Raw genomic sequence first — 27,862 nt, 5'->3', positions numbered from 1 at the left:
AAAAAAAAGTTGGGGAGAAATCATCAAAATTAAGGCTACACCATTAATAAATAAATCACCCCTAAACAAACAGAAATTACAATAGATAACTTAGGCTACTCAAGTTCAAAATCAGCAAAAATTAAAAGGAATAGGGCTGACAACTCTCTTGTCTTCCAAGGCCAGAAAATAATTTATACTCTACTAAAACAAAAATAATAACCGTGGATAATCAGTTTAATATATATATTCTGATATTTATTCCTTAAAGTTTTGTTACTTATTTTTATATTAAAGTATAAAAAGTGAAAACATATAAAATGTATTAAAGTACAAATTATGTTGTGATCTTGAGAAGGAGTGGGGTTGGTCAGCCCTACTCATGTTAGGTTCTGCTCGTTTTATGTTTGACTCGGTTATTTATTGTAATTTCTGTTTGTTTTGGGTTTAATTTATTTATTGATGGTCATATGTGGTAGTTTTAAGCTAGAGAAATTATTTGAATTTATTTCTACTCTTTTTTGGCTTAATGGAGCTCTTTACTTTTCGTTGAACAACTTGTTTTGTGAATAAAGTTCTTTCAATTAATTTCTGTTTGTTTTCTATTCACATTAATCAAAAAGTTTTTTCAAAGAAAAAGAAAGAACTCCATTAAAATAAAAATAAACAAAAATAGAATCAAATAATCTACCAAGCGTAAAACTACCATAAATCAGCATCAATAAATAAAATGAAACCCAAAACGAGCAGAAATTACAATAACCTACTAAGTCAAACCCAACAAGAGCAGAAATTAACATGAGTAGGGCTCAAAACCCCTATGCCTTCCCAAGACCAGTTGAACTCCTCTAGTTGCCTAAAAAATAAAAAACATATACCCTTCCCAAAACGTTATGTCTATGCTTTTTGACAGCTTGGATACACTTACACACTTTTGATTTAGTTAAATTTTAAGAGCAGAAGTAGTAATAGAAGTGGCCCCGTAAGTTTATTGTCTTGGGATATTGCTGAGATGTCTTATCTGCAACCAGCATACACACAGGGCGTTTAGATTTAATCTTAAAGCAACATCTAATTTTTAAGCATAATAAGCAAGTTGCATAACTGTGGGGGGTCGACCCATGCAATAGTCCTAGAGATATAGTTGTAAGACCGTTTAGTTTTGCTAAACTAAATGGCTGTCTTAAAGTTTTGACTGAATGCGTTTGGAAAATGATGTACTAAAGAGGAGGGCTGATTGCCCCTCCTATCCCTTTTGCATCTTAATTAAATAAAAAAACAAGTCTTTTAACTGAAAGTGAGGAGCGACATTAAAACTTAAAACGAACAGAATTTACTCTGTGTATGAAAGGGGATGTTGCCTCCTCAACGTCCCACTCTTTACGCTAAAGTTTGACTCTTTCTTTCAATTCTACTTGATAAAACAGTAAATAACTTTAGCGTAAAAAGTGGGACGTTGAGGAGGGAATAGCCCCTTTCATTACACTGAGTAATTTATTCTCGTTTTAAGTTTTAATGTCGCTCCTTACTTTCAGTTAAAAAAAAAATATATATTTAATTTTCTGAACGTTTTTGAATTAATGCATGTTTCATTTTGACTCTCCGCAAATGAATAATTAAAACGAAATTTGCATATTTCTTTTTTTTTCTAAGTGGCTTTCTCTTAGTTTTGATCAGACGATTTTGAGAAAAAGGGTGGTTGAGGAGGCCTAATTGCCCTCCTATTTTTCGGTTACTTTAAAAGGCAACTAGTATTTTTAATTTTTAACGAACGTTTTTATTAGTAAAAATGTACGTAACATACAAATTAACTTATGTAACGAACTTCTACACTCGTATATTTTTATTATGTATATGAGGGGGTTTGCCCCCTCGTTAAAACCTCGTTCTTTACACGAAATCTTTAATTTTGTCCCAATTCCTTGAGATTGACTCCTGAATCACCATAGAATAAATTGACCATTGAATAAATAGATGAAATTACTAAAAATACTTTAGCGTAAAGAGCGAGGTATTTAGGAAGAAATGAGCCCTTTATATGCGTAATAATCTCTGTTCGTTTTAAGTTTTAATGCTGGTCCATACTTTCAGTGGAAAAAAAAATTTCATATTTATTTTTTCATTGTTTTTTAAATATTGCTAGAAAATCCTGCGCCCCCTTCATGGAATTTCTCTTCTCCCATGACAAATTCCTCCGAGGGAAGATCCTCCTACGTATCCCCCTCCCGTCAACTCCCCCTCCTCAACCAAAAAAATCCCCCTTAAAAAGATCTGTACACGTCCAAGTAACCATTACTATGTGTAAACGCTGGTCAAAGTTTGTAACTTGCACCCCTCCCCCGGGGACTGTGGGGGAGTATTTCAGCCCCAAAGACATAGTTATTATGTTTTTCAACTATGCTGAACAAAATGGCTATCTCAAAATTTTGATCCGTTGACTTTGGGAAAAAGTGAGCGTGGGAGGGGGCCTAGGTGCCCTCCAATTTTTGTAGTCACTTAAAAAGGGCATTAGAACTTTTAATTTCCGTTAGAATGAGCCCTCCTGCGACATTGTAGGACCAGTTGGTCGTTACGATCATCCCCAGGGGAAGAAAAACAAACAAACAAATAAACTCGCGCCCGTGATCGGTCTTCTGGCAAAAAATACGAACTTCCACATTTTCGTAGATAGGAGCTTAAAACTTCTACAGTATGGTTCTCTGATACACTGAATGCGATGGTGTGACTTTTGTTAAGATTCTAGAACTTTTAGGGGATGTATCCCCTATTTTACAAAAAAATCAAATTTTCTCAAACTCGTAACTTTTGATGAGTAAGACTAAATTTAATGAAACTTATATATTTAAAATCAGCATAAAAATCTGATTCTTTTGATGTATCTATTAGTATCAAAATTCGGTTTTTTAGAGTTTCGTTTGCTTTTGAGCCCGTTCGCTCCTTACTATAGTTCGTTATCACGAACTTTTTGAAAAGGGTACTAGAACTTTGAATTTCCAATCAAATTAGCTCCTTTATAATATAAATTATATTACTAGCTATTACAGAGCAGCGCTTCCTACCATATTGGTTATATGTCATTTTAATGCTTGCATGCGTTTAGTTTTTTCGTTTAATTGTAACTCCGTCTAAGCGTTTCAACCTAATACCCTCAGTGTCAGTAGTTTCAGTAACCGTAGACGCTGTAGTGAAAGTATACGCAAAGTGTCTTCTGACTAGTTCAAGATCTGCCATAACTTGCCCTGAAAGGTTTACTGTGAAACTGCTTTGTCATCCTTTGGACAATCTTCATAATCAGTGTTCGTTTTGATTTAATTCAACATCTAACTAATTGCTTCTTGAAAGCTTCCTTCACCTTAATACCTTTGTTTTATGTAATAAAAATAGTTGTAGTAGCAGTAGCAGTATGGACAAGGCATCTTTTATTTATTTATTTTTTCTTGTTGTTGAACATTCCCTTCAACACTCGATGTTATTTTTAACTTAATACGAACAATCGGTCTTGATGCATTGCTAATAGGTCCTCTTGACAATTTATGTGGTTATAGTGTGTTTTGATTATTTCAACACCAAAAGTAACACCAGAAAGTATTAGGGATAGGATTATATATCAGGAACAAGCCTGAGACCCCGTACACTTTGATGTTGTATTACTATAAATGCAGCCCTTTGCGCAGCGTATCAAGTAAATATAATCCTTATAATAGGTCATCAAAAAACCTATTTTGATTCCACGCTGACTTAAAATTTGAGACCCTACCTTTAGACTAATATCTAATGTAACACTTTGAGACTGCCTTAAAAAAAAAAAAAAAAAAAATCCATGACCATATTTATAATGTTTCACAATTTTAAATTAGATCTGAAATTGCTAGGTTTTATTCTTTAATATGCTTTGGTACTCGTTGGCTTCACCAGAATCAAGAAGATCGTCTAAATTCATTCGGGGCAATCTTTTTTTTGTTTGGAGTATTCTTAATAGCCTCGGATTTACTGGAAAAGACAGACATTGCAGTTTCAAGGTCTCGCCAGTATTCTATTTCCAGGATCATCTTGCCATTTTGGCATTAAGACACATTTTTAGCACATTTTTTTTTTTTAGAATCCTCAAGAATGGATTTGTTAGTATTATGCATTGAATGCGGCATTGGACTTTTTAGTCCCTACCAGCGGTGCTGATCTCCGTTTCTTGGCCCTTCAGCCTTCAAGAAGTGCAATGGGGAGTGAGGGGCCAACCATCCTGTGCTTTCGCACACCCTTCCTGTTTACCTTTCCCAGATATCTCCAGGTACCCATCTAGAGCTGGGTCGACTTTGGCTGAGCTTACAGAGTCACGCCACTGACCTCTGTCCCAAGCCAAATAATTGGGTGCACTAGGATTCGAACCCTCACCCTCTCGAACAAAGCATCCTATATGCATTACAGAGTCCATTGCTTGTCGTGATTTTGTACCTAGCCGAATTTCTAGCACTAGGGGATTTTTCAGTGGGCGTTAAAGTAAGACGAAAAGATTCGTTGCCTTTGACAGCACTTGAGTATGATTTCATTGGGTTCTTTGGAGAGACAGTCCAAGAGAGCTTGCTTATTTCTATTTGTAGGGAACATATTCGTTTCAAATGTTCGTTTTCTTTCCTTAGCAAACTAGAATTTTCTTCACTGATGGAGTGAAACAAAATTTGTAAACGGTCGAAAAAATAAATGGATGGTGGTCATTTTTCTACCAAGTATTTTTTTTTTTATGTTTTCTAAAGCATCTTTAAGGGTTGCTAATAATTTTGCAGTACTGTTCGTTTCCGATAATCCCATCATTTCCTCATCAGAAAATATTTCAGTCTCAGGTCAGCTCATGACGTCAAAAGATCACACACACTGGCTAGGGTTTGGATTTGCTGTAATCAGCCACAGCCGGGGTTAGACTTCAGACCAAAACAAATGAGTTTTTAAATGTTTATCAATATAAGTTTTTAAGCCTGACTGCTGGAAAATTACCAAGATCCATGAGAGGAATATGATATATAGCCCGGGTACACATGTAGATTGTCTAAGAACAGTTTTTCACAGAGACAATCAGATATCATGATTTACCACAAGCACAATCGACATAGAGATGTTTCTTGTTTGAAGCCTAAACTGATACTCATGGTCCTTTTTGCCTTTCAAATCATTGGAACTCAAGAAGATTTGTAACGTCTAGTAATTCAAATGTTTTTTTACAATTTCCCCTTCACAAAGGTAAATTAACATTCAATTAAAATGCCGATAGGATGACACGCAAGAACAACTGACCTTTAACAAAAACTTGATGCTGGATTTCTCTCGACAATTTTGGGTCATTCTTCTATCCTTTATTTTACATAATTTTGTGCCAAATGTGAAACAGATTTCTTGCCAAAAATCGACTAAATTTAACAAACTAATGAAAATAATCTGAGCCAAAAGAAAATTAGAGAAATCTTGGGAAAAAAGTCAGCATTTAAAACGACGATTTGGGATTTGAAAACTGATACATCATCATGCGTTTAATAGTGACTGATATACCGGCATTTGACGTGGCAAAACATCCCTTGGAGAAGTTGACGTTGAGTTCGCATTTAGACAACCCTCGTGGTTCTAAAACCATTCCTTTGTCAATAGGTTTTAGAGATGGTTTGTTCCTTAATTTCATCCAAGGGCGCCGGCAGAAGATTTTCCAGAGGGAGGAGGGCAGACGTCAAAATAGCTTTGATAGTTTGGGTGACAGTTTAGGTGGTATAGAGCACCAAAATACGAATTTACCCCGAAGAGGACGAGTTTGTAATTAATTTAAAATGCTGCCAATCTAATTGATTTAAAAGCATCAATAACTGTATCTTAAGCTTCCCAGTTACAAAAGAAGTAATGCCACACGGTGGCAGTACTGGATTCAACCAAGTTGATTCGCTTTATTTGTAATGAAATTAGGCTACGTTTACTGATCTTTAATTGTGTATCAGCTATATTGAGCGGGATGGGTGAGTCATTGTTTAGGTGACGGTAGGGTAAATTTCTACAAGAATACATTTTAATGGACAAACTGCTTACTTTTCATGAGGCTTCAGATATATGTTGAAAGAGGTAGGGGGGGGTAGAAATTAGTTAAAATGTTCGTCTATACAGCTAATATGTTACATTCTCATATCTACCAGCACAGAAGTGAAAAAGGCAAGGCAGGTCATCATCAGCCCCGCCATGAAATTTCATTGTCATCTTTAGTGACTCTTGGGAGGAGCACCTAGTACATGATAAAAGAACGCCAGAGAGCATAGAAGACGCAGGATTGAGGATCCACCCTAGAAATATTAAATTGGCTCAGAACGAGTTTCGTTACCTGGGTAAGTGCACTGGAATTGAAGAAATTGCTCCATTGGAAATCAAGGTCCGGGCCGTTCAATATTTTCCCCTACCTTTGTCCAAGAAAGAAATTCATTCTTTTATTGGGATTGCAACATATTACCAACGTTTTATCAATAATTTTGCTAAAATTGATGAGCAACACTCTCTTCACTTCTGAAGAACGGTTCTCCAAACAAGTTAAAGATGAACTCATCTATACCCTAGAATCTTGTATTGCTCCCGCCAGACTTCGGTTTACAATAACATAGTCTATCAGGTTAGCTGTCTTATCATCGTGTGAATACCATGTTAAATGTAGCAGTCTGTAACCATTATCGTCTTCTTTTACCTTTTTCTTATTTTACATTTTTCTTTGCTTCCTTTGTTTATACACCTCTTTTGTTCCCTTAGATGGTTAAAAACAAATTACTAGGCTATTATTATCAGATTCTATTCTATTCAGAACCTTTCAAACAGTTCGTGGTAACGAACTGTAGTAAGGAGCGACCCGGCTCAATAGTAACCAAAACTCTAAAAAATGGAATTTTGATACCAATAGCTACATCAAAGGAATCACATTTTAATGCTGATTTTAAATATTTAAGTTTCATCAAGTTTAGATATACCCATCAAAAGTTACGAGCCTGAGAAAATTTGCCTTATTTTAAAAATAGGGAGAAACGCCTCGTAAAAGTCATAGAATCGCAACGAAAATCACACCATCAGATTCTGCTTATCAGAGAAGTCTATTGTAGGAGTTTCAAGATCCTATCTACAAAAATGTGGAATTTTGTATTTTTTTGCCATAAGACAGATCACGGATGTGGTTTATTTGTCTGGGTTGTTTTTTTTTCCAGGGGTTGTCATATCGAACCAGTGGTCCTAGAATATTGCAAGAGGGCTCTTTCTAACGGAAATGAAAAGTTCTAGTGCCCTTTTAAAGTGACCAAAACAATTGAAGGGCACCTAGGCCCCCTTCCACGCTAATTATTTTCCCAAAGTCAATAGGTTAAAATTCCGAGATAGCCATTTTATTCAACATAGTCGAAAAATCTTATAACTGTGTCTTTGGGGACGACTTACTCCCCCACGTCCCCGCGGGAGGGGCTAAAAGTTACTAATTTTGACCAGTGCTTACATATAGTAACGGTTATTGGGAAGTGTACAGACGTTCTTAGGGGGAATTTTTGGTTATGGGGAGGGGTTGAGAAGAGGGGGAACATGTTGGGGGAGCTTTTCATCGAGGAAACTGTCATGGGGGAAGAAAATTTCCATGAAGGGAGCGAAAGATATTCTAGCATTATTTAAAAAACAATGAAAAAATAAATATGAAATAGTTTTTTCAATTGGAAGTAAGGAGCAGCATTAAAACTTAAAATGAACATAAATTATTTCGTATATGAGGGGCTCACCTCTTCCTAATACCTTTCTCTTTACGCTAAAGTATTTTTAGTAACTTCAACTATTTATTCTACGGCTTTTGTGATTCAGGGGTCATTCTTAATGAATTGGGACAAAATTTAAGCTTTAGTGTAAAGAGCGAGGTACTAATGAGGGGGGTGAACCCCCTCATATATGTAATAAAAACATTAGAATACAAAAGTTCGTTACATAGGCCAATTTATAAGTTACGTATATTTTTTACTGATAAAACATTCGTAAAAAATTAAAAGATCTAGTTACGTTTTTAAGTAACCAAAAAATCAGAGGGCAACTAGGGGTCCTCCCCCGCTCTTTTTTCTTAAAATCATTCGATCAAAACTATGAGAAAGCCATTTAGCCAAAAAAATAAATATACAAATTTCGTTTTAATTATTCCTCTGCGGAGAGCCAAAATCAAAACATGCATTGATTCAAAAACGTTCATAAATTTAATATAAAAATACGTTTTTTTAACTTAAAGTAAGGAGCGACATCAAAACTTAAAACGAACAGAAATTACTTCGTATATGAAAGGGACTGCTTCCTCATCAACGCCCCGCTCTTTTCGCTGAAGTTTTGTTTACTGTTTTAAAAAGAAGAGTTGAGAGAAAGAGTCAAACTTTAGCTTAAAGAGCGGGGCGTTGATGAGGAAGCAGACCCTTTCGTACACGAAGTAATTTCTGTTCGTTTTAAGTTTTAATGTTTCTCCTTTCTTTCAGTTAAAAAAAATTGTTTTTTATTAAATATTAAGATAAGACAGAATTCAACTTGTCTTAACTGATCAACTTTTTTGTGAAACCTGGGAAAATATAGAAGCATAGCATAAATCTGTCCAAAAAAAGTATAATTTTGGGATCAAGGAATCATAATCCTTTCCGTCCGATCTTCCAACACTGTTCACAACTCTGCCTGTAATCAGGGAAGAAATAGAAGAGCAAACTTAAATTCTTGGCATTTCTTTATTCCAGTTTTACATTATCATTCAATTTTACAAGAGTCGACGGTACATCAACCATCATTTTATTACAATTTTACTGGAAAAACTAACAGATCAAGGTTGCAGTTTTCATGGGGTCTGGTAAAATTCTAGAAAAGGACTTAAGGTCCCTTATAGCCTCGCAGGCTACAGAAGAAATGAAACAGGAACAAATTTGGCCAAATATGCCATTTGATTCTCTTATCAATGTTCTGTCGTATAGCATATATCTGATAATTATTACCGTCACAATTGTATCCCAGTCCTCACTCAATTTGATAAGATATAGAGAATTTTCAGTTGGCCTAGGTATTTTAAATTACTTAGCTAGAATGAAGGTGAATAAACTTCTCAGTTCATCTTTAGGCTATGCTGTTTCTGAACATACTAAATTAAAATTCTTTGTTATCTTAGAAAGTAGTTAGGTTGGGAAAATGAGATCATCAGGGATGAATCTAAAGGCTAAAGCCATACATTAGAAGGTATATCAGAGAAAAAGAAACTGAAAATTAAGGTATAGGCTATTATTAATTTTGTAAATTCTAAGTGGTATAGACCTAAACCTCTTAAGAAGGGATATTTCTAAGAAACAGAAATCAGAAGTAGGCTACAGTAAAATTCTAGTCAATTGACTTTTTGCTATCTCAGAAAGGATTTAGGTTAGGAAAATGAAACTTTCAGGGGCAAATCTACAGACTAAAGTATGTTGTGGGAAGGTATTTTGAAGCAACTACCTCCACTCCTTCTCCCTCTAGAGGGCCCTGACCTTTGATGACCTTTAAAAATATGTGTGTTATAATAGTGAAATGGTTGAAAAATAGATCTTCCACTTAATTGAAGTACAGCAAAATTGTTTTCAGCTTCATAACTTTGCTCAATTCTATTTTATAAGGTTTTAAAGATATGCAAATACATTTCCTAAATTCTGAAAAAAACATTGATATGGCTCAAAATTCCACTCAAATAACAGGGATTGCATTTTTCAAAACTAAAGGCAGAGAAAAAGCAACTGGTAACTGAAAATTAAGGTAAAATGTTATTTTGTCAAAATTTCAGTAGGTTTAGACCTGTCATTTAGGCAAATTTCAGGGCCCTCTAGAGGGAGAAGGAGCTGAGGTGGGTACTTTAAAATACCTTCCCAGGACATACTTTAGCCTGTAGACCTATCCCTGAAAGTTTCACTTTTCTAACCTAAACCCTTTCCGAGATAGCAAGAAGTCAATTGACTAGAATTATACCATAGGCTACTTAGCCTAGTAGCTTGGCAATATCTTCCTAGATATTGTTCTTGGCTGTGGATTTGTTGCTGAAAGCTATTGGCTATTAACCTAACCACTTCCCAAGATAGCAAAAAAACAGCTTGTCTAGAACTTTACTGTACTAATTGAAAAGGAAAACTCTTAAAAACTTACAGAAAAGCAAATCAGTCTACAGTTTAGTTCTACTCTGAAGGAAATTTGAAAAATCCTTCAATACATATATTGTTCTTAAAAGTGCTTCCTTTACTTTAAATCCACCCCCCACCCTGCAATATATATAGCTTAAAATTTGTGTTTTCCATTAATTTTTCCATAAGCTTACATAACTTTTTTCTTCAAATAGATTCAACAGCATTGAAGCAATAATTTAATAATTTTTATATTAGGTTATGGGTTTCATTTGAATAGTTACAGGTATGACATGTATGGCAAATGAACAACTATGAACAACTAAATTGCAAGAACAGTATTAAACTATAAGAATAAAATAGTTTTAAGTTGCAAATAAGTACACAAACATTTTTGTTTAAAATAATAGCTTTCATTTGTTTAAATACTATGTGCCCTATAGCATTTAACATTGTAGGTTACAGTAATTTCCTTTAAACTGGCTAAGGATTTTCCCATTATATCTCACTTGTTTGAATGTAAACTTTTTCTTCTTTCTTAAAATATTATTATTATTTCTAATATATTATCATCCAAATTTATAACTTGTTCTGGGTACTTTTGAGTTTCAGCACATTTCTTTGTCTGAAAGATTTCTACAAAATCACCAGGGACTCAGTTTCTCAGTTTCTGCATGCAGTTTCTCAGACTCACTGTAACTTGTGGTATTATTTTAAATGCTGAATTCATGAATGCTGAAAAGACTCAATGAATAATTTGAACTACTTGAGAATTTTTACTAGAAGCAAAGCAATTTTACTTCAAAAGTGGAATGCATGATTGGTTTGAAATAATGAAGATGCTGTGTTCCTTGATTAGGTTTTATGTTTTTTTTACCTTTAATCCAGCATAACTTTCCATTCTTCAATATTTGATGCAGATATAAAGATTATTCTTGTATATTCAAGCTTGGGCTTGGCACATTGAGCAAATTCAACAGCATTTGTAACAGTAAATCTCTGTGTTATTGTTGTATTCCAAATGTAATTTTAACTACCTGTCCTTGTCTCCATCTGCAGCTCCCTTGCCATGAGAGGAAGCAAGGAAATACCAGTCTTTATTAATGCCATAATCATTTTTTAAGAAAGTCAAATTCAACAATGTACATTTATTTTTGAATTAAGCCATACATCTGTCTGAATGTTTTTTTTTATTATTTTTTTTTAATCTAAATTTAGTTTTCATTTGGAAATTGTCATAATAAACATGAATTTTATAAATAATAATTTTACATGTGTGTCATATTGGTTCTGAGTGGTGCAAGATATAAAACTTAAAACTTAGGAAATATTTAACATTAAAATAAGTTGAAATGTAGTAGCTTTAGTAATAAATGTTATATTTAAAATAAATTTGAATGCTGGATTCATGAAATAGGTATCTTCTGAAAAAAGTGACATATCACATGATTATATTCAGTGAATTTTATATTTTAATGATGATCTCAACAAATCAAAAAATTTAAAAGTGCATGGATAATTAGGACGGTAGGGATACAGCAAATGAAGCACTAAGAATGATATAAGTAGGTATTTCAGGATATTTAAAGTTATTTTCAGAGTTTTATAACATGTTCTTTTGGGTATAGAATAGAATTTATTTTAAAAATTCCTATCACAGCATGGTTGTTGAATTTGAGTTTTACATCAAAATAGCACTAAATATATACAATATATATAAACAAAAGTCAAAAATAAAATGTATGCCTTGTTTTCATTGTTATTTTACATCTCAACAAGACTCAGAACAAAACTTTTGCTATATCTTTCATTTTTAGCTGGAATGGGAGTCAGTTTGGGGACTTTTTGGGATTTTATATGGGATGGTCTTTTGCAGGCAGGAAGGTAGTGGTTTGATGATGATGGAACATAATTGGGGAACAGATAGGGTCTTGGTACCAAAACAAAGCCACAGGATGTTTTTTCCCCTCAGCCAGCATGGTAAGCTTGAAATTACCTGGTAGATTATAATATGGAACCTTCCCTTCACCATTTATGATTCTAAGTGTTCATTTTTAGGCATTTTCAATCATATAGATATGCTCTGAAGAAAGACCAAAATGCCACACTGGACAAGCATACTTAAGTTATGATGGAATAAAGGAACAACAAAGGTATAGAAAATCCTTAGGGGGCAAGAAAGTTTTATCAGAAGATTTAGAAGGGAAACAAAAGGGGAAGCTTGTTTTGTTTTTAACATGGGTTTCCCACTTCAAGTCAGCAGTAATTGTCACCCAAGTAGTTTAATGCATGTGATAGAGATTTTGGGAGGAATGGGACAATTTTTGAGGATGATGATTTAAAAAAAAATAACTGTCAATTTATTAGTGTTAACTTTCATCTTCACCAAAGAAACCTCCTGTGTGACATTGTCAAGTAATATCATAACTGAGTTTTTAATATTTTGTCAGCAAACCTCAAGTGCAGACAGGTTGTCCACATACTTCCGTTGCTTAGTGTGATTTGTCATGAGGCTATTAACCAGTATAAGGAATAAAATGGAACCCATCAGAGTTCCTTTGGTCACCCTACAAAAGATAGGAATAGGATCAGAATAAAGAGTTTTATATTTAAGCACTTGAGAACAATTTATTAAAAATGAGGCAACAATTTTAACTAGAAAAGGACTCACTTGAAACTCCATTAGCAATTTATTTACAAGGATATTTCAGATTCAACCAAGTGTGAGGATTTTCAAGGTTTTTAAAGGATAGTGTCAAGAAGACTAACAAGGTAGTGTGAAGTAGATGTCTCCTTCAGGTTTCCCAATTTGTTTTAAGTCACTAAGTTCAAGAATCAATGTTTTCAACCAATTAGCTAAGAAACCCTTGTACATTTTTGAGAAGTTAGGGTTGAGGTGATTGGTTGTACTCCAGTAAAATTGTTCAGGCCTCTGTTCTTTTGAATTGGAGTAATTTAGTCCAGCTCCCAGCATGAAGGGTAACATCTGGAATTCCTAATATCATTAAAAATACTAACAAGGGGTCTTGATAGTTTATCAGGGGAAGATTTGCACAATGTTAGCTGAGTGTTTATTAAGCTAATTGACTGTCTGTTCAGGCAGTAAATCCAGAAGAAAATCAAGGTTCTTGCATGAGCAACTCCCTATTTCTTTAACTTTCTGAAACCATTCCTGACATTTGCCATGACTTGTTATTGATAGGTACAAGAATTCAGAAACTAGTAATTTGTTTTAAAAATTAGTGGTGGTTTCAAATGTAGCATAAAATAATAGCTACTACTGAGGGGGGAATGGTAGTTGGAATATTGTAAAAGGTTTTAAGGTTGGTGTGAATAACATCCAAACTAGTTCCAGCTTGTTTTGTATGGCTTCAGATTTCAGATTTGCTCAAGCTTCAGATTTTTGCACTAATAATTAAGACTTAGTTTGTTTGCATCTCCAGCTATAACAATGCTGGCATTTGGATACTTTGTCACCACAAAGTCAAGACTTGCTTGTAGACTATTATGAAAATTATAATGAGAACAAGCATTTGGTCTGGGTGAATAATAAAATGCACAAATTACTAAATTAGTATAAGGCTACAGTAGGCATCTGGACTTAGTAGATATCCAAATGATTTTAGTGCAATCACCTTGACCTGACACATGGATAAGGGTAGGAAATAGGCAATCCTTTGCAAAAATCATTACTCCTCCTCCTTTTTTCCCCTATGGGTTGTCAACCAGGTGTAGCTTTTGCTGTTGCTTCTTCCTCAACTATCTTTACAAATTTCAAACTTTCAGCATTTGAAAGGAAGAAAATGGGGAAATGATAACATTTTTTTATTATCAAACTCTTTAACAACAGATTTTTTCAAAAAAGCTTTATTTTTAGACAACTTTGGCAGGGTTTGAGTATTAAAACTAATGCTGGGAGTGGGGAGAACATCCCCTAAAAGTGAAATATTATCATCTGGGGCATTGCAGGAAGGTTTGTCATTACAACTCTGGACTGAGATACTACTAAACCAGTTTCGAAGTGGGAGTGAGAGAGGTTCACCTTTAAAAGTTGGGGGTAAATCGAGAGAGCTGTGGGTATAATTTTCTTCTATTAAAGAGAGGAAACTATATCTTTTACTAGAATAGTCATGGGTAAACAATGAAGCATTAACTGGTCTATGGTTGGACTTTAAGAGTGAAGTGATGGGGTGGACTATTTATTCCTGGATAATTTTCTCATTGGAACTCTCAAATCAGAGTCAAACTGGTAGGGTAGCAGGGGGATAAAGTGCAAGGTATGGTGGAAAGGTTTCCTGGTTGTCTGGGAATAAGTCAAATTGGGAGGTTTTTTTTATTTGGAGTAATGGTAAGGCAAGATGATACTGGAAGAGGGAAGAATGGTGGAGGTTGTCAGGGGACAGGTTGGTTTTATTTCACCAAATAACAAATGGAGTCCAGAACCAGTCGGTAATTTCTTGAACATATGGGGAGGAACAGATTCAAAAGGAAGAAGTTTTTGGAAGGAATATCAGTGAGGGGGATATGGGGATGGGTTGACTGGGCATGCATTAGTACTTGGGGCAGAGGATTGTTTTGAGGGATGGATTCCTGGGGTATACTCATCTGCATTGGATATGCAGGGGGATAAGGCTGAAAGCTGAACGGAACATAATCTAGGGGAGGAAGGGGGCAGGAATACTTTCAGCACCACCTTTTAAAACATCAGATTTCAAACCTACCCTCCACCCCCTGATGATGCTTGAGCAAAATTTCATGACTTATCAATACAAAATAAAACATAACAATGGTCAAATATGATCAAAATACACTTATCAGACATACAGATTCCCAAAATATAATAACAATAAATATGTAGAAACTTGCATTGTTTGCAAAACTTATAGAAACCACTATTAAGATGATCACAGTTCACATTTTCCTTTCTGCTTATTTTTGCATTTATTTTTCTTTTATCCTTCTCTTTTGCAATTTTCTAAATATATAATAACTATATCATTGTCTGGTAATGACTTCTCAATAAGCTTGCTATTCCTTTCATTTGGTTCATTAGCACCTTATAATTTATGTAACAAACCAGAAGTCATTGAACCATTTACACTCCAAAGCTTCATCTGTGGTCATACTACAATAGGTATTTGTATGAACTCTTGGGATATTTTGCAGTTAATGCTCTGAACTTTGGTAGTTGATCTCCTAGTATAGTAATAATTGCTTTGTTGTTTATTAAGTCCTCTTGTAATATTTGCGATTTTCCATTTTAGGGCCACTTGATTTTTTTTTGTAGAGTTAAAAGTTCATCCTTTATAAGAAGGTGACAGGAATTATGGTAGATGATAAATTCACTTAGTTTTTTTAATTTCCAAATCATGTTCATGGAGTATATTGTTACCCTTTTTTTGTCATTAAGAAATATCTCAACTTGTTTTTTCAAATCTTCTATGGCTGCTTCATGGTCTAATATCTTCTCTAACTTTGAATTTTATTTAACTTGGAGATCAGCAAGCTGTTTGATTCATATAACTCAGTCAACACAAGGGGAGACTTGGGAAGCTTGAATTTTTAAAACTGATTTTGGGTAGTTGATTTTGTGACAGGCTTGGGTGTACAGCATGGTTAAGAGCCAGGGGCAGAGAAAGAGGTGTTAAAGGTGGCTCAGGATCATCATTCAGAGAACGGGGGGACTGCCAGTTTAAACATAACCTCTCACGACATTGTTTTCTCTCTTCAATAGAAATGCCTGCACTGTTCCACTAGCAGCACAAAGTCTGCACTTTGGGCATGTGGAATTCATGGGCCTTCTCATAATAGTGAAACAAACAATCCGGATTATAAAGCTTGGAACTGGTCAATGACTGAATTTGGGATTATAATAACTTTCAAAACGAATTTCAAAATTTACCCTGTATAAATGTTTACTGGTCAAATGCCAGAAAGAGACTGAGGCCTAACTATAGAGAGAGTAGGCCTTGTCATAATAGTGAAACAAACAATTCAGATTATAAAGCTTGGGACTGGTCAATGACTGAATTTAGGATCATAATAACTTTCAAAACTTATTTTAAAATCTACCCTGCATAAATGTTTACTGGTCAGATGCCAGAAAGAGACTGTACACTAATGGCCAGTAAAATTCTTGTTTAGGGGCATCTTGCTATCTTTGCAATAGCAAGAGAGATTGCTCTGCAAGGGAACTAGAGTTCCAATTTATAGTAGACTGTTCAATATTATATTAATAAAATTTAATGCCCCAGGCTATCTACAAAATACAGCAACAAATAAGCAAGGCACAAGCAAAGCAAAATGTTACAATTATCATATTTCTTTCAATTGGTTTTAATATTTAAATCTCATTTAGAATAATATTTTTTTTTATCACTATTCAGCACTATCATTCAGGCTAAACTGGCCTGAGTATCTTGAGTATACACAGTGTGACCAGTTTTGTATGAAATTCAACTATGGAAAAAACAACTAACAAATATATTATTAGGGTTGTATTGGTGGTGTATGTTAGGGTTATGACCATTATAAAGAAAAGAAGGCTAAAAAAAGAAATTTAATACCCAGACAATTGGTTGATCATTTTTTCAAACTGATTTGGGTGATATTGCTTTTTGGAGGCCAGCTATTTTGGTGCTGTAGCCATTTTCTAGTGGCAATTAGTCTAAAAAGGAACAAGCCAACTTTATAGATCCTTTAAGGACTCAAAATGAATTTGGAAAAGTGACTAGTCATAGACAGTGCAACAGCGCTGCCTAAGTAAAGACTCATTTGGGCACAATGAATTTTATTTTTTATTTTTTTGGGGGTTTATATTTAGAAAAAAGGTAAAATGTGCTCACATTCTACCTAGCTAAGTCAAGGAAAAAAAACAACAACAAAATTGACTGCAGGCTAAGTTATTGTGATCAGAGTGATTAATTTATTTGGAATGATCATATAAAGATACGTCAAGCTGTATGTATCTTGACCTTAATTCAAGCTAAGCAATGTAAAACATTTAAAATTTACCAGACTTAGCCTTAGCTTATTATTAGGGTAGGAAGTGTGGGACACAATCGTTACAGTAGACTAGTAACTAGTAGATTTGGAAAGAAAACAGTCTAAATATCAGCCTATTTTTGGTAGTCCTGTAGATATGAAGGTTTTTCTACCTTGGAAAGTATTAAAGTTGGGTAAATGAAGCTTTCAAGAATGTCTTCAGAGCCTAAACTTCGCACTTCAGGTATTTGATCTGTCTTGAGTTAAAGACTTCAGAAAAATTTGTCTTTAGTTTGTTAAAAAAAAATCCTACTGAAGTCCTTCAGAGCCTAAAATTTGCAATTCAGATATTTGATCTGTCTTGAGTTAAAGACTTCAGAAAAATTTATCTCTAGTTTGGTAGAAATAAAAATCCTACTAAAGTTCTTCTGAGCCTAAACTTTGCACTTTAGATATGTGATCTGTCTTGAGTCAGACTTCTGAAAAATTTGTCTCTAGGTTGGAAAAATAAATCCTACTAAAGTCCTTGGAGTTATTTCTTTAGAACACAGAGGCAAATAAAAGCAGACTTGAACCAAAATTAAGGAAAAACATAATTTTCTCTAGAGCTAAGACAGGTAAAGGCATGTCTCTTACATGATTTTCTAAGCCTTAGGTATAGGGAAAGAGTAGAGATGGGAGCTTGAAAACATCTACCCAGGGCATAAATTAGGCTCTGAATTCAGACCTGACTAATTGGCTTTATTCAAGTTATGAGACTATACTGATGAGAAATGAGGACACAAAAATAATGCAAACCTTGAAAACAAGCAAATTGTTGTGAATAGCATGGATCTATATCCAGCCTTATTATGTAGGTGGAGGGGGAAGCTAGGAAACGTTTGCAAGTAGTGATCAAGATATTTTTATCTTGTAGTAATGAAGAGTAGTGATTGATATATTTGGAAAGAACTTTAAAATGGGACCTGAGTGATATGTTCATCTTTAACTAATATACTAATTAAGAAACCAGAAATTCACCAGAAACACTATAATAAGAAAAGAGAAGCATCAAGTAATTCCTTATTCAATACTCTTTCTAAATATGATGGTTACAACCCTGACATTTGCACCTTAACCCTTTCGATAATGAGAAAAGTTTGCTATTTTTCATTTTAGCTTTATTTCACATTATGAACCAACTGTCAATGAAAACTAAGAGCAAATATAATGGTAGACCTATGAACAGCTTTTTCATTAAGGCCTAGTGTAGGAGTACATCTAACATTGTACAGGAAGGTGCAACTGGGGCACAATTTTGTACTTGGAAAGAGTTATAAAGACTGTCTAATAGTTTATTTCTTTGGTAATTCTTCATGAAGGTTCCTCTTGGGAGAAAAGCTACCTAATAACCAAAGAGTTGTTCTATTGAATTCCTTATTCAACTGTCTCTCCAAACATAATGGTTGCTACCATGACAATTGCACCCCTCCTCTAATATGATGAGAACTAGCCCTAGGGAATATATGAAACTTCATAATAACACAATTATAACAAAATTCTTACTTTATAATATGTAGGAATTTTCAAATAATAGTACCATTTGGATTCCCATTTAATACTGTTGCCAAATATAATGGATGGTGCCGTGACAGTTGCATCCAATCTCTGCTCCCTTTAATGGGCCCAGGTATAGCCCTAGGCTTTATACAAAGTTTTTCTGATTGTGTTGCAATGGCAATAGAAGGGAGAAAATATATGAGGGAAGAATACAAGAAATATACACCAAAATCCAATACTTGTACTGTAGCCACATTACATTAACAACCTCATTGCTTGAGCTATTTTCTCCAAAAAATAGATAGAATTCAGTAGTAACTAGTCGCAGATTGAAATAACAGTAATCTTTGCCATATGTTGTTTTGAACTTGACTTGTTTTTTCGACAAGACTTGTATTAAGAGCAGAAGTAATTATATCATAAATTCATGGAAATACAATTACTATAAATTTTTTTTTATTCTTACCTGTCTAACATCTTTGGCAATATTTCATTCAGCTAAAAATAAGTCAAGACTGGCAGTTTCAAGCAGTCACTTTCTGCTTATTAGTATAAGAATCACAGGAAAGAATGTCCTGCATAGAGGCAGTTTCTATTTTTTGCTTTTCTTGAAGTTCTTTACTCTTTTTTTTTGCCAGAATTTTTAAGCTATCTCGCTTGTCTATTTGGAAATGCTAACAAGATCTACTTGCAATTTATTTCTGGCTGAAGCCAGAGGGTCTGAGATACACACTCTATGAAACGGCAGTTGCACACATACCACCTCCTCCCAGTATGAATAACAGCACTGCCATTCCATTTGCAAATAACAAAAGACTATTTTAAGGCAGTAAAATGTAGATGAAAGTAAATGAATATTCTAGCTCTATATCTAAGAGCCGTCTTCAACAAAGCAAATAAAAAGATATAAAATTAGACTTAGAGTAAGATACATGACAATTAAAGCTAAAAACAGAACTATAGCAATCCCAACATTTTACTGTAATTCATTTTATATTTTGCTACATCTTATGTTCTAATTTTGTGAACATCTAAATAATTGAACATAATTGAAGATAATTGAAAATAATTTAATGTGAACATCTTATGTTCTAATTTTATGTTTGTGTATTTGCTTTGCTAAAAACAGCTCTTAGCTTTGAGCGCAAATGTTCATTTAGTCTAAATGTCGGAATTTCACTGTCTAAAAATAGTTCCTTGTTGTATTATGTTTTGTTATTTGGTATCCCCCAATATACCCAAACCAATAATCTTAGGAGAAACGGGTCCTTTGGACAAACCTATATTTTTTTTTCTTTTATAGTTGCATAACCCAATGAGATGAATGGGAAAACAGTTATCCTAAAGACCATCGAAAATAAAGTTTTTCCTGCATATGCAGCCCAAGTTGTAGATCCACACACAGTTGTTATTGGTGGAGGTGGTTCAGGCAACACTGGTACCTTCAATGGTCTGGTAAGTTAGAATCATCACATGTTTTCTTTTAATTAAAATCTGATGTATTCTTTGTCACAATCTTTGAAACCCTTATGCCTTTAAATTTACTTGACCAAACTATTAGTTAATGTGATATGGGGGCTGTACTGGTAACAACTTATTTTAGCCTAGAAGGGCAAGGAGTAAGCCTAATGCTGCCTTCTTTTTATCTTTCTTTCACTTGGCATTAATCTGGATGCAAATGTAAAAAGATTGGGTTGCTCATATTTTTATACGGTGAATTCTCAAAAATACTTTTTGCAATGATATTTATTGAAAAAAAAAACACAATGGCTTGTTTTTCTTGGATAGGAGGGATTGTTCTCACTGAATTAGAAGAAAACATCATATGTTTACGGTGAAGTCTCAAAAATACTTTTTGCTATAATGTTTATTGAAAAAGAAACAACCACACAGTTTTCCGAGAAAACAAATCAGACTTGCAGTGAAAAAAAATCTACCGAAATCTTGACTGACACCCCCGTGAAGGAAAGAATCCGTCAGGAAGAAGAACTGAAAGCTGACAGGAAGAAGAAGAAAGAACAGAAAAAGGGCCAGGGAAAGGAGAATTCAAAGAAAGCCAAATTACAAGAAGCAAGAAAAGCAACTATTTCTTGAGAGTGAGAGTGAATCCGATCATGTTGAGATGGAGTTTGATGATGATAGTAACAACAGTCTGAATCTAGGAGAAGATGAAGAGGATTTGGGAAGCAGGCCAATAGAATTGGGCGACTTTATCTTAGTTGGTCTTGCAGGTAAAAAGAGTGGCAAGCATTTTTATGCTGCGAAAGTTTTAAAGGAATATCCAGATGAGCTTGGTGTTAAATTCTTGAAGTGTGTAGAAATGAGCAAGTTCGTGCTGACTGAAGAGGAATCTTGCGTCTTGAAGTCCGAGGTTGTAACCAGATTAGGAAAACCCTCAATATCAGGTGGAACTTCAAGGCTTGCTGAACGGCTGAAGTTTGGTGTGGACCTTTCAGTATACAAGATGGGTTAAGTGAAATATGCTATACCTAATTCCTTTTGTAGCTGCGTGACAAATAAATATCTGAAATAACTATACATAAACATCTATTCTAGCGCTACATTTAGAGCAATAGATGCTTTAATAACCATGATGCAAGATGGTGGCGAACGTGGGGTAATGTGTGGCGAACGTGAACCAGGTTGGCCCAGGTTAGCCATCTTTGGAGAATCTCACTGTGGCTCTTTTTTTCGCTCCATCGAAAAAGATTGACTGCTGGGGATTTTTTTCCTAGATACCCCATAGATAAGCCTATATTCCAGGATTTTCAGAATTATTTTAAGTCGAAAACTGTGGTTACAATAAATAAAGAACGAAAAAAGTGGCGAATGTGGGCTGGTCTCCCCTAACTGAATTTCTACTTTCGGCTATAATATACAATTTTTATATGAACCATGTTATAGAATCGATTCCGTTTCAACTAACTATTCCCCGAATTTGAATATGATTTACAACTTGATTTTTTCTCATTAAAAAGGACAGGGGAGAGGGGCTGCAATTTTTATGGTAAGCGGATTATTTTAAGAAGATTATCTTACCTTACGGTAAGAAGGGCTGCAATTTTTACGGTAAGATGATTATTATAAGAAGATTATCTTACCTTACGGTAAGAAGGGCTGCAATTTTAACGGTAAGAAGATTATTTTTAGGAAGAGTTTTGAATGGCAGCAAATTCAATTCTACCACAATTTTTTTATTCTATTGTTTTCATCTCAGGATTCGCCTTCATACAGGTTTAATAATTGCTCAAGCATTAGAAGTTGTGGAGGTAGAACTAGGTATTTAAAAAAATTCCCAATGCTCTGATTTGAGCAGAATTTCTATTATGTAAAATTCCATTCACTTGCTCAACAACTTTCCTAGACCGTAAAAAGATCCTGAACTACAGTTGAACCACTCAATCAAGCATGGATGCCCGCCAAAAATTTTTATAGAGGGAGGGAACCAGAGTGGCAATAATGAGGAGAGAAGGAGGAGGGGAATGTATTTGAAGACAAAGGTTAAATTCAAAATAAAATTGTCGAGGAAAAAAAAAGTATTTAATTTTGCATGCCAAATGAAGCGAAAATCAACAAATTTTTCAATGGCAAAGATTCCTGGAGAAGAACAACAACTCTTTTAATCGGTGCTTTAAGTTGATTGTATTATACTGCCAAGACTCAAGAAGTGAAGCTAGGTTAATCCTAATGAAAAATACCAAAACATGATGAAAATATAATACTTCAGAAGCAAATTTGGGCAATATGTTTGCACATAAGGGGGTGGGAGTAACTTAACCCGAACTAACCTTACCCCACCCCCCTCTAATGTTAAAATATTTAGCCTAAATTGTATGATTCCAATGTATTCTGTCACCCGCCAATTCACTGAGTCTAAGCTAATTGTTTCTTAATACAGACAGATAAAACCAAAGAACGAAGGCAGCACTGGACGAAAGGGAATTGTTGGGGAACTAATTTTTGTTTGAGAATACAGATTTTTGGGGAAACCCCTTACTATTCCGGGATAGCGAAAGCACTGGTATTTTCAGACAAAATCTGCCAAAAAACTTAACTAGGCCATGAAAACGGCCTAGTAGCATTGCAACTATGCCACCCTATTTTTTGCAAGGCAGAGTACAACTTGTGTTTTGACAGCTTTTCTTTTAGCAAAAATTATTTTTATAAGTAAAAATGGTATTTTCAGACAAAATATACCAACAAGTTTGAAAACTGTCAAGTAGCATTGCTACTTTGCTACCCCGCTTTTTGAACCTACCCCACTTTTTGAATGGAGGCAGGGATCTTTAGATCCCTGCCGCTCTCCAGAGTCTAACGCTCTCCCAATTTAGCTGTTTCGTTCAGTATTGATTATTTATCTCAGTGACACATTACATTTATTAAGGATTGACCATTGAATTTGAACATATACGTTAAAAAATAGAGGACACTGCTACTAATTTCTCTCAATATTGCATGAATCATTTTCGCAGCGTATGAGCCCCTCTGCTCAACTACACTTGAAGCATTTTACCTAGTATTCCAACCCGTGTTTCTAACTTTAATCCCTAGGCATAATCGGCTATTTCAAAAAACTATTTCCTTAAATTACTCCTACCATCATCTACATTATCCAATTTAGACTTTCTAGTTTTATATTCATCTCTTAAGAATATATTTCTGTCAGAAGTTGATCCTGGAGTCTACCAATGTCATAGCTTTCCGGAAGATTGTTACCCTTCCACAATTTCAGCTTTAAATTAACCCTAGACACTACTAGATAGCGGTCTTTAACATCAATGACGGAACACTTATATACCCTAGTATCTTTAATCAATGCTGCCGGTTTTTGGTTTACAGTATACGTAGTCAGTAAGGTTAGCTGTCTTACCACCATGTGAATACCATGTGAACTTATGGGTCATTTTATGACCAAATGCTGTGTTGGTTATTACTAGATTGTTATACCTATAAAATTACAGCAGTCTGTAACCGCTTCTGTTTTCTTTGCCTATAACAAATTTGCCTAGGCTTGGATACCATCTATCCCTATTTATTCCAACATGGGCTTTAAAATCTCGTAATAAAAACACTATATATTTACCTGGGACCCTGTTTATTTGTTCCATTAGCTGTAAGTAAAATTCATCTGTGTTACTACTATTTTCATCAGTGGAACAAATACAGAACTAGGGGAGCACCAGCACCAAATAATAAAGAGAGAAACTAGCGGGACATTTTGGTTATTTTTTCCATAACGAAGGTACAAAGGTTTTTCCATATCTGGAGGTGCAGCATTGAACGAGAGACAAGGAAGAAACAGTCCTGAAAACGGGTCAAAGAGGATAGAATCTGGATGAGAAGTGTCATCGGAAAATGTGTTCTCTGCGAGGGTTTTTTGTTGTATTCTTAAATAACTGGAGTCACAACATACCTTTCCTGTACTCAAACGTTTCTAACCTGTTTCTTTTTAGAAAAAAACCTTCATTGAAAATTATTTGCATGGCTTTTTTTATAGATTCAATTTTATCTGACTCTTCCCTAGAAATGGAATGATGCCTAACTGGACAAGTATATTCGAGAAGAGGGAGAACAAAGGAAATATAAATCCTTAAAGAGTGGAAAAGGGTGATTCCAAATTTACTTAGAAGCTTGAGCAGAGGGATATTGGCAGGAGCTTTATGGTTGAAATTTTTAACATGGATAGGCTACCCCACTTTACATTAGAAGAAATCGACACGGCAAGTAATTCAAAAGAGTACACACAAATTTCAGGAGAGATAGAATTAAGGAAATGGCGCGGGGATTTAAGGAACCAAATTGATATTATCATGAATTCATGGGGACTTACTTTCCTGCCCAAAAACGAGGTATCATGTGCAATGTCATTGATGATAGTCAAAGGGTCACTCATTAAATACCTATAGCAAGTATGTTAATCATGATTTAAAAAAAAGGGTGGCCTAGGATAATTGTGGACAGGTAGAGGATTGGAAAAATGATCCAGGTATTTAACTACTTGTGATCTATTTGTTAAGGGGCAATTATATGCAGTGACAAATTTTCCACATAATGCATTGTGATCACAATTTTTATGTATTTCGGGATTGTCAAATTTTGACTGATATTTTTTCTGATATTTAATATCAGATATTTAATAAATTAATTTTTTCTGAAATTTTGACTGATATTTCTAATTTCTGGGTATTGCTTGATATTACTATTTGACAATACATTCCAATTTCTTAGCATTTTTGGATAAAGTGTGTCTGAGAGTTTATTTTAATTTCTAGGTATTTCTTGATAATTACGGTATATTTGTAGGTATTCTTAAGAATCGAGCATGATGGTAATTCTAGCTACTCAGTTCTTGATGGTACTTTTTCGACAATGGAGCCAGCAGATACCATGGCCATGCATGAACAAGACAATGAAAAATTCATTGCTGTTGGACTAAGTAAAGAATGCATGATTTGTAAAATTTCTAGAAGGAAGAAACAAGGTATGAATAAAAAGTCAAAAATGCAAAAAGTTTGATGTAGGTACTATATTATAATAGGGCCGTTTTATTCTTTATTATAATAGGACCTTTTTATTATAATTGCGCTTCTTTATTATAATAGGACCTTTTTATTATAATTTGACTTTTTTTATTATAATTGGGCCTTTTTATCATAATTGGGCCTTTTTATTATAATAGGGCCTTTTTGTTATAATCGGGTCTTTTATTATAATATGTCGTTTTATTATAATAGGGTATTTTTATTATCTCTATACGGTCACCCCTGGGAAAAACAAATAAACACGCATCCGTGATCTTTCTTGTGGCAAAAAATGCAAAATTCCACATTTTTGTATATAGGAGCTTGGAACTTCTACAGTATGAATCTTTGATATATTGAATCTGATGGCGTGATTTTCATTAAGATTCCTTGAGTTAAAGGGTCATATCCCCCCTTTTTCAAAACTCAGGCAAATTTTGCGTGGGGTTGTAACTTTTGATGAGTAATATTAAACTTGATGAATCTTATATATTTGGAATCAGCATAATATGTTGATTCTTTTGATGTATATACTATTATCAAAACTTCAAATTTTAGAGTTTGGTTTCTATTGAGCCGAGTCACTCCTTACTTACAGTTCTTTACCACTAACTATTTGATATGAATTAATGTAATATGTGGTGGTAAGAATTGGAACTTTTTTTCTTATGGATTTTGATGTGCAGAATGTTTTGTAAGTATTCTTTTGATTTTAGTACCTTTTAGAAAAGAGTTAGTTATATTGACATTTACGAAATTATTTGCTGTCCCCTGGAAAAAAATTATTTGCTGTCCAATGGAATCTTGTTATATTAGTACTTAAAAACGGTTATAATGCAAAATTTGAGGGAACTCTCGTGTAGATATAATCTCGTGTAGATTGGACTTTGTGAGGTTGGTTTCCGAAAGACTTTCCGTAAAGCGTTTTTTGTTTCTATGAATAGCAGACTCATTGGCCAATGGAATTGAAGACATTTCTCCCATAGAATACTCTGCTGTGACAATCAGTTCTGAAGTGGTGTGGTGAGTTTTGAAGCTTTATTAAATGACTTTCTTAACCCTAGACTTTCTATTACCCTAGGCTAATGACTTTCTTAACCCTCGAGCTCTTAGTCTGGGTAAATTATTATTTCTATAGTTTTTTTCTATAATCTTTGTCATTTCTATAACATAACCTATAACATACCCTAGAGCTCTTAGTCTTAGAAGATTATTATTTCTATAATTTTTCTATAATCTTTATTATTTCTACAACATAATCTTACATAACCTATTACATACCCTAGAGCTCTTAGTCTTGGTTGATTATTATTTCTATAATTTTTCTATGATCTTTATTATTTCTATAATATACCCTAACATAACCTATAACATATCCTAGAGCTCTAAGTCTTGGTAGATTATTATTTCTATAATTTTGTTATATTGATTTCAAAGAATTATAATATTTCCTCGTATTGTTCCTGTTGTCTACTCCTCCCTATTACAGTTCCAACATATAAAACCGGTGAATTGATTGTATTTGTGTATAGTTGAGCACACCCCTCCTGCTCTCCATAAAAAAGGAGCTCTTGACTCCCTGGGATCAATTTCTAGTTGTATAAAAAAGATCAAATCGGAATTGACTTGGTTAAGCATAATTTTGTCTTAATTAAGCTTAAGAATATCTGGTAATTAGCATTAAATTTAGTATTCAGAAATACAGTTTAATTTTTAAATTATAATCTCAGATACTTATGGAAGCTTTTGTACCATATTATTGAGGATGGAAATAAACATACAGGTAACCAAGGGGGAGGATTTCCCCTTTTACGATCTTTCCAAATGACTCTTCTTTTTGTGTGTGTGTGGGGGGGGGGAATTGGTCTCCTAATGATAGACTTCTGATGTATTCTGGATCAGTCCTATTCAGGAGAGAGTTCTTTTAACCCCTTGCCCGCAAGGGATAGACCTATGTGTGCTTGTGGAAAGTTTTCTTATGAAAACTTAATTTATTGTCTTTGAATTCAGTTTTCTCAGTTTGAGGTTTGAAATAAAAATGTAATCATACCCCGGCTCCATCCATTCAAATGCACTTACAACAAGACTGCACCTCATAATATTCTGTGACTAGTTTCAAAAATTATAACATATGTCTCTTTGATCATGGGTTCAAACTAGTTAGAGCCTTAGGAAGGAAGGTTAGCGGATTTTTTCTTTGAGGGGGGGGACAATAAATAATAACATATTTTATTTGAAATGACGAAGATAAAGTTGCATTTTGTTGGGGTTTTTCCCTGTGATTATATCCACGCTTGTACGTATAAATTTTTCCTCGGAGAGAGGAGGGAAAATTTTCAAAAGAAATGAAAAACGTAGGTAAATTTGCAGAAATAGAAATAGAAAATTTTGTGAACAATTGTAAGAATATCTCTGATTTCGGTTCTAGAGCTCTGCTAGTCCCCCCCATTCTAACAAAATTAGTAATTTGTATTGTAGTCTAAGAATATATTTATTAGGTAAATGAACTAACGCTTAAAATATTTATTTACTACTACTACTACTACTAGTACTAACAACTTCTGCAGCACCATACCGCCTCAGAGCAGTGCAGCTGTGTGTGTTCCTCCACCCCAAACTATTCTAACCTTCGCCCTTTACCCCCTCTCACGAAGTTCCTATTTCCCTTTAAATCCTTCTTTATGGCCTCTTCCCACCTCAATTGGG

At 34.3% G+C, this 27,862-nt stretch overlaps 1 protein-coding gene across 5 annotated transcripts in view; it reads left to right on the top strand.

The window, feature by feature from the left end:
* The first annotated feature begins 8,662 nt into the window (after positions 1-8,662).
* LOC136036420 (uncharacterized) overlaps positions 8,663-27,862 on the top strand; it is a 37,238-nt gene continuing 18,038 nt past the window's right edge. Inside the window, exons 1-4 of one of the 5 annotated variants that reach the window (XM_065718650.1) lie at positions 8,663-8,752; positions 19,939-20,090; positions 24,939-25,116; positions 26,104-26,179. In XM_065718650.1, coding sequence (XP_065574722.1) covers positions 19,956-20,090; positions 24,939-25,116; positions 26,104-26,179 — 389 coding nt within the window. In that variant the 5' untranslated portion in view covers positions 8,663-8,752; positions 19,939-19,955. Of the gene's footprint in view, positions 8,823-12,246; positions 12,266-19,938; positions 20,091-24,938; positions 25,117-26,100; positions 26,180-27,862 lie in introns of those variants that run through there. The other 4 variants (XM_065718646.1, XM_065718648.1, XM_065718647.1 and 1 more) reach the window with 4 other exon arrangements.

This window comes from Artemia franciscana, chromosome 15 (genome assembly GCF_032884065.1).
Source record: "Artemia franciscana chromosome 15, ASM3288406v1, whole genome shotgun sequence".
NCBI lineage: Eukaryota > Metazoa > Arthropoda > Branchiopoda > Anostraca > Artemiidae > Artemia > Artemia franciscana.
This window is presented reverse-complemented; position numbering and strand designations above follow the sequence as displayed.